Below are 12430 nucleotides of genomic sequence, written 5' to 3'. Positions count from 1 at the left end.
CACAAGCGCTGTCCTGTTCTGTTGCACTAATTAAATCACTGTGGCAATGGGGGACTATCAACAAACGTTTTTTATTATTCTTATTTAAACGGTTGTATATACAACATGATGGTGCATACCAGAATAATCCTGTCACACATGCACAAATAGAAAAGATGGTTATTAAATAATTTCCCATGCTCCTAATAACAAGAGCCACTGATGGTCAATGAACTGTAATTATAACTAAACTGTTACTCTTTTGGGGGGAACAAAGTCTGGCCACATTGTCATCATGACTAACTGTCACAGTTTCCTGTTGGTGACGGGAGGGGGTAGTTCCCTGGGAAACATAAATAAATAATTTCAGTCAACGCATACTAAATACTGTTCATTCAATTGTATCAACAAACCCAAGTTTCCTTCAACATCCCATAGTTCAAATCTAACCAGAAAAGGGGCATTATATATATATATATATATATATATATATATATATATATATATATAGGAGAAGTAAAAGGGGCTGGTTTCAATAGTGTGTGTAAGGCAGTCTGCACTGCTTCCAGTCAGTGCTGTAAGTACAGTATTTATAGACTAAACACATTTTACTGTTGTGTTTGTGAAGGCACTTAATAAAATCAGACTAAAGCACAACACATTGCAACTCCCCTCTAAAACCAAGGCCTCCTTATTGTATTCTTAGACATGAACAGATGATCACATTTGTCAAATGCACTTAATAATAACAGTTTCCTCAAAAGATATGTATTATTTCTTGAATGGTACAACCTGTGTGTTTGTAGTGTCAAATACTGTCTTTCTTTCTTTGGCATATTCTAGTTTTGATTACTTGACTGCAGGTTTGTTCTGCCTCACAGAAGATATATTATTACAGCCAATATACTGTATTTAGTTTAATTCAACACTCAGCCTGTCACCGTTACAGATATGTAAAATACAAGGATGTTTAAGGGAGGACTATTTAAGTCTTCATTCCAGTGTGGTGGCTGGTTCACAGATGGTCTTCTAATCTTTATCACAATTTTACACTGTTACTACTGATTAGAGATATTGTGTGTACTTGTAAGGTGGTAATTACAAGAGGCACAATGTTGTCACATCAAAGTAGACTTTGTCCTCACTCTCTTTACCTCAGAAGACTTGAACCATAGTGGCGTGACATTAGTTTTGCTGTAATAAAAATATTCATACACATGTAGCTTCTCATCCTCAAAATGTTTTGCAGAATGACATCATTAAGCACTGAGTCACTGTGGGGATAGGACTTCCTCTAAGAGCCAACACTTCCCAGTACTGGCCTCCAGGAAACCAACCAAACACTGTGTCTGCTGCCAATCAAATATTCAGCATGTAAGACTAAGAAGGATCTTTACATTGCATAAGCAGCACACTGAGAAAATCCATCTAAAGCTTAATGCTTTAAAGGAACACATTTGCTCTATTAGCTGGTGATGGTAAAAAATATACATATAAAATCTTAAATATTCTTGGAGAACATTTTGGCACTCTTCACACCCACATCAAAAGGCTTTCAAATCAACTTTGAGAGGTCCGTACTGTACATACTAAGAGGCTGTGTTAACAATGTAATGAATGCACAAGTCTTTTTCAGATCCGATGTCCATCCTGGCGTCCTGCTCACTGCTGGTGCGCTGATGGTCCTATCTGTTGACTAGATCTGAGCCCTGTGTGGAGCAAACGACGTAGTGAGGAGCGTTGTTGTCCGTCACTTGGGAGCTCGGGCTGTTGCCGTTAGTCGGGTTACACACAGGACCGCAGGTGGGGTTGCAGGTGTTTGTGAGTCTACGTAGGTACTCTGCGTGGACTGGCTTGTGGCTCTGCAGAACCTTGATGGCTTCGTCGACCTTGAACCACTTCCTCTTCCTTCCTGCAAGAACATCAAAGGAAGGACAAGTCCAAGTTGTCAGCATATGGATTAGGCTGATTGACAGGGAGAAGGTCAGTGTTACACTCAATGACACTTCACTTATTTTGCCCTCCACAAGAAGATTGGTCTCGTGCTACCAAACATTCAAAAACATCCAAATTGCTTTACCACAATATTATGCAACACACTCAAGAATAAACTGCAGCATGTTGCAGCACTAATGTCAGAGTGGAAATGGACATTCCTGACCTACTTCAGTTAGTGTTTATGAAGTCTTCATGTCAGCAAACCTTTCTTAAAAAGAAAAAACATCTGTCATAAAAGTGATCTGTCTAGTAAAGTGTCAGCTGGGAGTTATTTATACTCTCTTCAAACCCATCACCTCCTCCTATTCAATTCCAAACAGCATTTTGCAAAAGGAATTCGCTGTGGTCTGTGATAATCAGAGGGTGGTGTGAGAGGGGGGAGGATTCACCCACTTTATGTTGACACCGTGAAGTACAACACCACCGCTGGCCTTTCAGCAGAGGGGGAGAGCGAATTAGACCAGCAGCGCCGAACCCTTTCCATTCACTCTCAGCCCTCATGCGGGGCAAGAGGGGACAAGTAAGGAGGGGGCTGTGGTGAGTGATGATAACTAGAAAACAACTGGGCACAGCAAACATTCCTCCCTCTTGTGAACAGTGTGAACTCTATTTCTGTAGGTGAAGGGAGTAAATAATCATGACCACTTTTTTCTAGACCAGATAGAAATAGTTTATGTTTTCGGTTACTAAGTCCCCTGAGAAGCATTAGATTTAAAATACCAAACACATTCAAAACAAATAGTGCTTATTATTTTTGGCAATACTTCATTACATGCCTTTACATACTCTGCATTGAGAGCAATTTTTGTAATAGTGAGAAAAAAAGATGGGCAATGGCACAACAGAATATTTATTCAACAGTTGCAACTAATGATTATTTTCATTATTGTTTATCTGCTGATTATTTCCTTGATTAATTTTTTTGATCTATTAGATTCTGATCTTGTTTTGATCACTTCCAAAACACTAAGAAAAACACCAAATTGTCAATTGATTAAGTCATTTAAAAAATGACTTAATCAATTACTGCAAATTAATTTCCTGCTGATCGACAAATTCATGTTGTTAGATTATTCCACAATAACTAAATATGAGGATTTTTATTATTATAACATTAAAGAAGCAATGTCTCACTTAGGGATTTTTCTGCACCTCCTGATGTTCAAGAGAAAAATTGGTACAAAGTATCAATAATATGGAGCATATGTACAGAATTAGTTAATTTAATACCTATTAACTGTTCAAGAGAAGAAGACAAATCATTACTACATTTTTTCTGTCTGTATTTTAAGGCTGTAAACAGTATAGGTCAGGTCAGTCTCTGAATAGTTTTCCTTTACTGAGATTTCAGTTATTCACTTCAATTTGAACACAATTTGAAATATCAACTTTTGCTGTAATTTACTGGTGAACTGAATATGCAGCCGTATGTTTTATCAACCTTGTGACTCTCATCTACAGATGGGTTTTTTATCATTAAAAAGACAGTCACGTTGGTCAGAATAATTTAATAAGAATAACTTAATAACTATATGCTACAGTATTATGATCTAAACATAAATGTTTTGATTTGTGCAACGCTGTGCTTCTCTGTTGATCCACTGATCAATACACAGAGAAGCACAACATTGCACTGACAAGGGCAAGGAAGAGGAAGACTGCAAAGGAAACATGCCTTCCATGATTTATAGTTTAAAAAAATAGTGTTGCAAGTGTTTTATACAGAAGGAAATACACTCCACAGATTTGTTAAACATCAACCACACACACATTGTGTTTTAGTGAGAAACACTGGATGTAAACAGGGACTCTGTTTGTATACAAGAAATCTCCACGGAGCACTTTTAATTTTCCTCTGAGTAGCTAAATAGACTAAATAGAGAAAATGATTCAAGTATATCTCATCTCATGTGGCTTCCAAAAATAAATAAGAGCATTATTGCCCCAAAAATCAAAAATATGGGTTTGATGACCTTAATCAAATCAAGTCAGTTCAACCAGACGTACTGTCTGACAGCTGTATTTTAAGTCTGTGTGAAAGATCTGTGTCTATCAACTATTGTATAATATGCTGCTTATTTATTTCTTATGGATAAAAAAAAAAAAATTTCCATGCAAAACTATTAGTAATATCAAAATTGAACACAGAGACATACCGATGTTGACAGAGTCCTCCCAGTCATCCAGCGTCTCTGTTACTATGAGGATATAGACGTATGTCCTGTGCTTTCTGTCCTGATTGTGCTGTGAAAGTTCAGATTAAGACACAGCTTTATATGAACTCTGTAAATGCAATGCATGCAAAGCTTTTATGTTAAGAGAAGTATAAAGTGTGATTAATTGTTTCTTTTATAGACGACACATGAACGAAACATCTCAACAGCTCTGACAGACTGAGGACTGGCACATGAAGGCATGCCAGACATGATAATGGGGTTACCAGCTAAGCTGACACAGGATTTTGAACACTGTTAAATAATGTACTATATACCACTAGAGAATTTATTACAATTTTCCATGACAGTTTGACAAGCTTACCTCAAAAATCCCAAGTAGTCTGCCAAGCTTTCCCTTCACACCAGCCTGCACACACACACAAATCTTATCAAAAGTCATTCAATACATTTTCATGTCAGTCACCACACACACAGTGTTGTATATCGCTAGTGCTGAGCACTGCACATAGCTCGTGAGGTAGATTTTTTTTATTCAAGTTCATAGGGACTGATGAATCTATCCTTCCAACACTAACAAAGCTGAATGAAAACGCTCACTGTATGATATTTTCACACAGCTGCAACACAGCGAGAACACATGACCTGGTATTAACAGCTTGTCTCTGTTCTAATGTTTATGCATTTTCTCAGTTGAGAAAAAAAAAAAACATTCTTATTTAGGAAAGGAAACCCTGTGGCTTGGTACCATGCTAGCATAGCCACATGCCAGAGATGAGCAGGTAGAGCTAAACATAGCCTGAACGACAGGATGACGAGACAGGGGGGCTTAACACAAGTACACTGCACGAGTCAAGATCCAGTTCTGCTTATGCACAGTTTGTTACAAGTTTATTTTTAGGGGACGACGGCCACTGAATTTTGCCGTGGAAATGTTAGCAACTCTCATGTATTTAACCTCTCATTCCTTAGGTTATCTAGTTGAAACTCAAGAGACATACTACACCCCGAGATGAGGGAGTCACAAGCAGAGAGTGCTTTAAGGATTTCAACCCCTTTTCTCCTAGGCAAAAAAGGCAGAAATTGCAGCATACTTAAAGTCAGTGGATACTGATGGCATGAATAATCAACTTTTTGTAAGAAAAAAAAATCTCTGTTGCTGGATGCTAGAATCTTTCCAGGAGCTCATGGCTTTGTTTAGCATTTTTGACCGCTGCTGTGTGGCATATTTCAGACTTATCCTCTCATTTTATAGCTGCCATGATCAGTTAGGACATGTGGAACCCCACACTAGTCCCAAATCTATGCTTAGTCCCAAATCTATACAACATGCTAATTATATCAAGTATAAACGATATACTTATTTTCAAATTAGTTCACAAGAAATGGAATGAATTTCTACATGAAAGCTGAACTTTACAAGGAGAAAGCAAAAATGTCTTTCTAAAAGATTTAATACGTTTCTTGTTTTCCACAGATCTTTCTGGGGTAGTTTAACCATAATTTGCCATTTATTTTAATTATGTGCAGCTGCAAGCAGCTCCTCAATTTCCTGTTGTGGTAAAACACACAAAAATCAAGTGTTTTTCAATAAGTATGCTGTCTTTCGACCTTTGAACATACTATATTGTCTTTTCCACTCTGAACACACTACTTACTCAAAACCTGCTTCAAATTAGCGTGCATTATAGAACTGGTACACAGTTACTGTCTATAGTAACAAACCACAAAAGATCTATCACTGTCATGGTTGTATTTGTGGTGATATTTTCCAGCACTTTTGTCAAACCTTGATCTACAACTGCTGTGGTGCTTACAGATGAATTACACACAATAGAGTAAGAGTCAAAAATCTCACACATGTGCACAAATTAAAACTATCACATGGATGTGATGTTGATGTTGGTTGATGTGCTGAACTTGACAGCGGGGTATTAAAATATGACGTTTTGAATTGTTCACTTGCCACAGTGGTTGGTTTTCAGCTCATCTATATTCAGGTACATGTTTGGTCTGGGAGGCACAGGATGTGGGTAACTGAAAACCCTTCCCAAATGTCACTGCCATACTTCAAAGCTGTCAGCACACTAGGCAGAAGCTCACAGCTCACTCCACTGCGGACGCTCTGGCCAACTACCAGCAAGAAGCTTTACTAAACCACAGAACAATTAACTGGTCATTTATGCATCACTGCCAAATATTTCTATCCCTCATCTGGATCTGGCTCGCAGAACAGCGGAAGCATCTCATACTGTGAACAGTGACGACAATAACTGCCAAGAATCTCTGCTTATGACAATGATCATTTGTGTCCGTGCCTCTAGCCAATGAAAATTAATAGAATACATGCAGAAAGTTTTTTTTTTTTTTTTTTTTTTTTAGAATGCGCAATGTTGACTCATGACAGTGCAATTTTGCTTGTGCCATGTAAGGTTAAGGGGTCATACCAGAGGTTTTGCAGGGTTTAGCTGCTTTATCGTGTCAAGGTTATCATGACAAGGCAACGCAGTCATGACATGACATTTTAAAAACTGTTCTTATTGATACGTTCACGTGACTGTGGGAAATTCCACCATCTGAGTCCTGGGGGAGTTGGCTCCCACACCAGACTTTTTCAACACACAAAATGACCTAGTTCACAATGTCCATGTTTGCTTATTGTTTATCTTCCACTTTCATTTTATGACAACATAGCTTGTGAAAGCAATGCTGCTGATCAGCTGACTCTCACAGCTCACATGGATGGAAATTCCCACAACCGAATGAGCACACAAACCAAAAAAGTTCTCTCTCATCTGCATTATCATGCATAGTATTATAACTTTTATTTTCATACTGCACTGGCAGGAACTGTAAACAGCAGTGCCCTGGGAGGTATAAAACCAATCTAAATGCATACAGTAGGCTTTGGAAAACAGTGAGCAGTGACTGTAAGTTTGTGTAATCTGTAGTAAAACATCCAACACGCAACATTTGAAGTTTTTACTGGGGGTTTGAAATTGGTGTCAAGTGGTGAGTACATTCACTTGTACATGCGTCTGAGGAGCTCACCTCTTCGAACACCTCCCTGACAGCGGCCCCACAGGGCTCCTCCTCAGGCTCCATTCCTCCTCCTGGCACAATCCATTGGTCTGGGTGTCGACTGCTGCTCACCAGTAGCACCTGCCAAGGAGGAAGTCCTTCGTCAGGTCTCTGCTGCTCTGGGTGCCAAAAACACGCCATCGGCACGCCCAAGTTTATTGAGCGAGTCCCTCCTCACCACAGGTGTCTGGTGGCAGCTGAGTGCTGAGCTATTCATTTGGCAGGACATTTGTATGGAACACCTCACATGTCATCCCAGTGATTCACTTCATTTACTTAATGCAACATGAGCGTGGTGTGGATTGGGCTGTTGTGCATGATACACCCTTCACCACATAAATAAAATAAGTTAATGAGAGAAACTAATGTGATTTTTCATCTATCAGCCTGTTGTTCATTGTTCCTCATTAAAAAAAAACAGCCACCTTCAGATTTATTATTATTGTGGGTATGAAACTTTACATTTAATATCATTTTATTTGAAATATACAGCCCAACTCTTTAAATATATGACAGAAAGTGGCCACAATAAAACCTGGATTGTAAACATTTTGATATAATGCCAAACAATTAGATATTATCATAAATTACGACCTAAAAATTGAATTCAGTTAAAAATAAAAACCTCTGCAACAGTCCCACAAGAACCATTGCAATGGCCCATTTTAACCATCATTTGCTAATCTCAAATAATAACTGAAGCCACACACTATGTTTAACTGACCTCAAACACATGCAGTTTGGTCTGTTTTCAGCGCAGTGCCCCTCAGGAGATAAGGTCATTTGACCTCAAACCCTATCTGGCATCACACTGACCCACATTAAGTTCATGTGTGAATACTTTCTGAATTCTGCCCTCAGCTAATCGGACACGTGTAGCCACCACTACATCCTCCGGCACTTGAAAACCCTCTCATGGCTCTCTTGACAGCAAAGGTTAAATAAAAACTAGTTCTTTGAGCATATTGAACAGCCGAACACTGCTACTCCAGCAGAGGTTTCTCAACATTAAGATGTGTCTGCATTCCTCCTGAGACCTGATAGTTTTATTATGGCAATATGTGAAGAGCACTAATGATAACATCTTCACTGCAATCAAGGATGGTCTCAGTTGCACAGAAATTACTGTGGTGAGTGAAACTTCATGCTGTGTGACCCTCAGCTGTAACTCAGTCTGTAACTGGGTCAGACCCAGTAAGATAAACCCCAAAGGAAATCTCAGGAATCAGAAAGAACTTCATTCAAAGGTTAGCTGAGCTTATCCATTCATCAACCGCATCAAGAATTATCACACTATAAAACAACTTAGAAGTCACAAAGAGCTCCTGTTTACACGCTCTGGATCATTGGTATAAATGCTTAAATGCATGTGGGTGTGACAAAATTCATTCTCTGTCTCTGCTCCTGCCATTTACAAACTCTCTGGAGACCATATGACTTATTCTTAACACAGGTAACACTGTCAATATTTATGTATGGATAACAGGCCAAGTTAGAAGGTACAAATGATTTCGCTGTCATGACCTGAATCTGCAGTAGCCACTTACTCACTAAAATCTGCAGAGTTAGAACTTTCCTTATTAGATTAGTAGGGCATAAAAACATGAACTTCATACTTCAGATTATGATTGTTAAAATATGGATAGTAATATAAAGTCGCCAAAGGATGCATCTCTTAAAGTAATCCTGCACCTTTGATTCTTTATTGTAGCAGAATTTTACATAAAATATTTCATTCTGCAAACCTAGAGTAGGGTGCCTATATAAAGTACTCTTTCCGTGCCCCTGCACAGATAGTCCCTGGGGACTGTAGAAATACTGGCCTCTGTCTCACTGACACAAATGCACACAACACACACATGCATGCGCAATTTCACACAAACACCATGTGAAACACGTAGGCAGTTGCACGTACGCAGCTAATCACACACACTCGCAGCCAGAGGGCTTTTCAAAAAACCACTGGATCAGCAGTTGCCTTTCTGTATGAAAACAAGAGAGCTTAGCAGAGGAGGTTAATGACCCCAACAGTCAACACACACCTCACTGAGAGCTCATAGTGAGGAAGGGATTCGAGTGGGCACATCCACATCAGCTTTAAGGTGATCACACCTCATAACAATCCAGTTGAAACTCCGTTGACAGATATTTTACTAGGCTTTAAATAGAATTGGGTATTAGGAGGCAAGAAGTAAAATCATAAAAGGAAAAGCTATTTCTTTCAAATTATCATTATTATTTCTGGTTCAGTGACCCCATGTATAGTAATAGGCCATAATAACATAACTGCAAAAATACTCAAATATAATAAGTATAATTTTCCATTTTTGTTGATACTGTGCTCAAACAGTGCTACTGTGTGATACTGCTTTATAAATATTTCTCATTTAAGTTAATATATAAACAAGTTACTGAAGAGCCTGTTTTATGTCATCACTTTGCATGATGTCATGCAAATAAATGTGATCACTCTGTATGTGATTTTGCATCCATTTGTCGAATTTTGTTATCCCTTGTTAGTATTGCTATTGATGCTATTTTCAACCATATTTCCCAACCCCTGCCACAGATTCTAATTTTGGAAACTAGATGCACGAGTTAATTGAGGCATTATTCATGCACAAGAAAATTACCAACAACTTGGTACAACCCAGTAAAAGCATGTATCATCACATAAAGATTTAACATAATAAAATAAAATTCTTATTTTTCGTTGCATTGCAAAGTGAAAAGAGATGAACAACTGTGATGTCATCCTGTCCAGCAGAGAGCTGCTCTTGTGCTCCTAGGTTCCAGCTGACATGTTGAGGAAGTGACTGTAAACCAAGCATGCAGACTGGATGGGATAGTTTACCACATAAAGTGAGACACATGCAATCAAAGCAAAGACTATCAAGAATATCAAGGACAAGATCAGCATGGCATATGGTGTGAGACCATTTCATCACCCTCCAGTGCAATCAGCAATAATCAAGGTGACTTTTAGCATATGTCAGCACAAATGTCACAGAGGGAGAGCAGAGAGAGAGAGAGTGATGGGAAGAGGAATTTGTGTAGTGCGAGGAGCAGGAAAGCAAATCTGTCAGGGGACAGCAAGTGCCTGCACCTTGTTTCTATAAATTGCAGCTGATAGGTCACTTGGTGTTTAGCACACAGTGTAACACTCAACCCCTCTATGCAGCCCCCTACGACCCCACTCCCCCTATCACATGTAGTCCTGAGATGGGCTGCCGTCACTAGGCAGACACGTTGTGATCTAGGCCACCTCCCCACTCCCAGTCTATGACTACTTTAATATTAACTAACTCAAAGACTTAATTATTACCATAACTAAAAACCCTTAGTTTCAGCAGTATCAAATTCAAATAGTATTTTGTATTGTTCTTCATGTGCTTATTCTAAGAGTGAATTTAGGCTGCAGAATTAAACAGTGGGAAACATTCAAACCTGTTCATTTAATGTCAGCGCCCATACACTGTATATCACCATTTGCAATTTAAGCCTCTCATTAGCCACATTACTCTGTGACTTGACCTGTCAGATCTGATACTAGTGTATAAGGAAACAGGTTACATTTGATAGTCAACAACAGAAATCCCTACTTTACTTTAAAGGTAACAATTTTTTTAGTGGGAGTGTGAGAAAACTTTAAAAGTCATGTCTCTGCTAAATTTTCTTGTCCTATAATTAAATACAGACCAAATAGGAAAGATAAATGTTTCAACCCTCCAGCGCAATCAAACACAGAATTAAAAATGGGATGTTGTCAGAAATGCATCAGCAACAGAGTTGTACGGTGTCTCAGCAAAGGATTAGTGACCACAATGGCATGTGTAGATATGGAAATACTCTTGTATAATGACCACATCAGCTGATGCCAGCCTAAGTGTGTCTGAGTGGATGTAGATGCAAGATTTTATGATGGCAGGTGGTATTTATAGGCTGGGGTGTATTGCATAATTGGTAGGTGCTGGTCACAGTGGGTGCCAGCTTGTGAGACCTACTGTTGTTTAATGGGTCAAATACTTGGCACTTAAGCCAAGTTATGGTCACCTCTGCCCAGCACCACAACTAACATCTGACGCGTGAACGCACTCTCTCATACACACACGAGCGCGCGGACATAGTATTAAACTGAAACTGTCAGATAAGAGAGGCTGTTGTATGATAGTCAGGGAGAGTTCAGGAGTTAAGCTACGACTGTGTCAAAATTAAAGCCTGTTGGTAAATGCCCTCTCCTCATGTCGACCACAGCAAACACATCTTACCTCGTCCTCTTTTTCGTTTTTGAAACACAAACACGCCGCTCGTCTTTTGAACCCTTCACCGTCGTACGTCCTGGTCTGGTTAGGCTTAAACTTCATCATATATGTTCCCAATCGTCGAGTGCCAGGAAACGTCGAAAAGAAAAAAAAAATGTTGGGAACAGCGAAAATCTCTGTCTTCAACCAAACGCTGGAGAAAGTGGCTTCGGTGGTGGAAGACAGCAGGGGCAGCGTTATCCCCTCCAATGTTCCCAGCTCTGCTTCTTCAGACAATCCCAGTTAAAATGTGTGCCTTCGCTTCATTCATTCCTGTGCTATGAGACGATGTCAGGCTGCATCTGGTCGTATATTGTGCTCTACCATGGTGGTTTAGTGCCGCTGTCAACACGCATGATTCAACAAACTCACTCACATCTGTGCTCGGCGAGCTGCTACCAGCTGACCTAAGAGCTGCGCAGCAAGCTGCCAGTCAGGTCCCCACGTTACCGCGAGGCTCGTGTTCATCATTAACAGGGCGATTAATAAGCCAGACGTGGATCAAGTGTCTTTACACAGCCGGCAGCTGCACGCGGCACAGTAATCATAAAAAATAAAAAAAAACATTGCGTGCGTGAAGCCTTTATAACTAATGCTGCTTTCAAGCACTTCAACCCTAAACCAGGCAACTTCAAGATCCAAGATCATGTGAGTGGCTTTCACCAGCATAAATCAGGCTATTTAAAACTGTTAGTTTAAGATGAGGGCTGTTTTATTTCAGAAAAAAAATGTTCTGTTTATCAACTTTTTTAACAAACATACATCCCACCCATACATGTCTCTAATTTGCCTCCCATCATTATCTGCTGTTACATATACAGAAATTAAATATTTTATTATGTTACGTATTTATTATATATCTAAATACAGCATGGAAGGGGATGATCGATTTCCACA

General features: G+C 39.3%; 1 protein-coding gene across 1 annotated transcript; it reads right to left on the bottom strand.

The window, feature by feature from the left end:
• Positions 1-52: 52 nt before the first annotated feature.
• nudt4a (nudix (nucleoside diphosphate linked moiety X)-type motif 4a) lies at positions 53-12021 on the bottom strand. Its single transcript, XM_018664356.2, has 5 exons — positions 11501-12021; positions 7203-7313; positions 4516-4560; positions 4134-4221; positions 53-1891 (listed from the first exon to the last, which is right to left on the bottom strand). The coding sequence occupies exons 1-5, from the start codon at positions 11597-11599 to the stop codon at positions 1665-1667; spliced, it is 570 nt and encodes a 189-aa protein (XP_018519872.1). The 5' UTR covers positions 11600-12021; the 3' UTR covers positions 53-1664.
• Between the last annotated feature and the right edge of the window lie 409 nt (positions 12022-12430).

The sequence above is a fragment of the Lates calcarifer genome, linkage group LG10, assembly GCF_001640805.2.
Source record: "Lates calcarifer isolate ASB-BC8 linkage group LG10, TLL_Latcal_v3, whole genome shotgun sequence".
Taxonomy (NCBI): domain Eukaryota; kingdom Metazoa; phylum Chordata; class Actinopteri; family Centropomidae; genus Lates; species Lates calcarifer.
The sequence above is the reverse complement of the archived record's forward strand: the minus strand, read 5'-3'. Positions and strand labels throughout refer to the sequence as shown.

Excerpts from the sequence above, each read along its gene's own strand:
- nudt4a (XM_018664356.2), bottom strand. The coding sequence starts at position 11,599 with ATGATGAAGTTTAAGCCTAACCAGACCAGGACGTACGACGGTGAAGGG. Across the intron at positions 4,561-7,202 it reads TCAGGGAGGTGTTCGAAGAG|GCTGGTGTGAAGGGAAAGCT; the intron begins GTGAGCTCCTCA and ends GTGTGTGTGCAG. Across the intron at positions 4,222-4,515 it reads GACTACTTGGGATTTTTGAG|CACAATCAGGACAGAAAGCA; the intron begins GTAAGCTTGTCA and ends GAACTTTCACAG.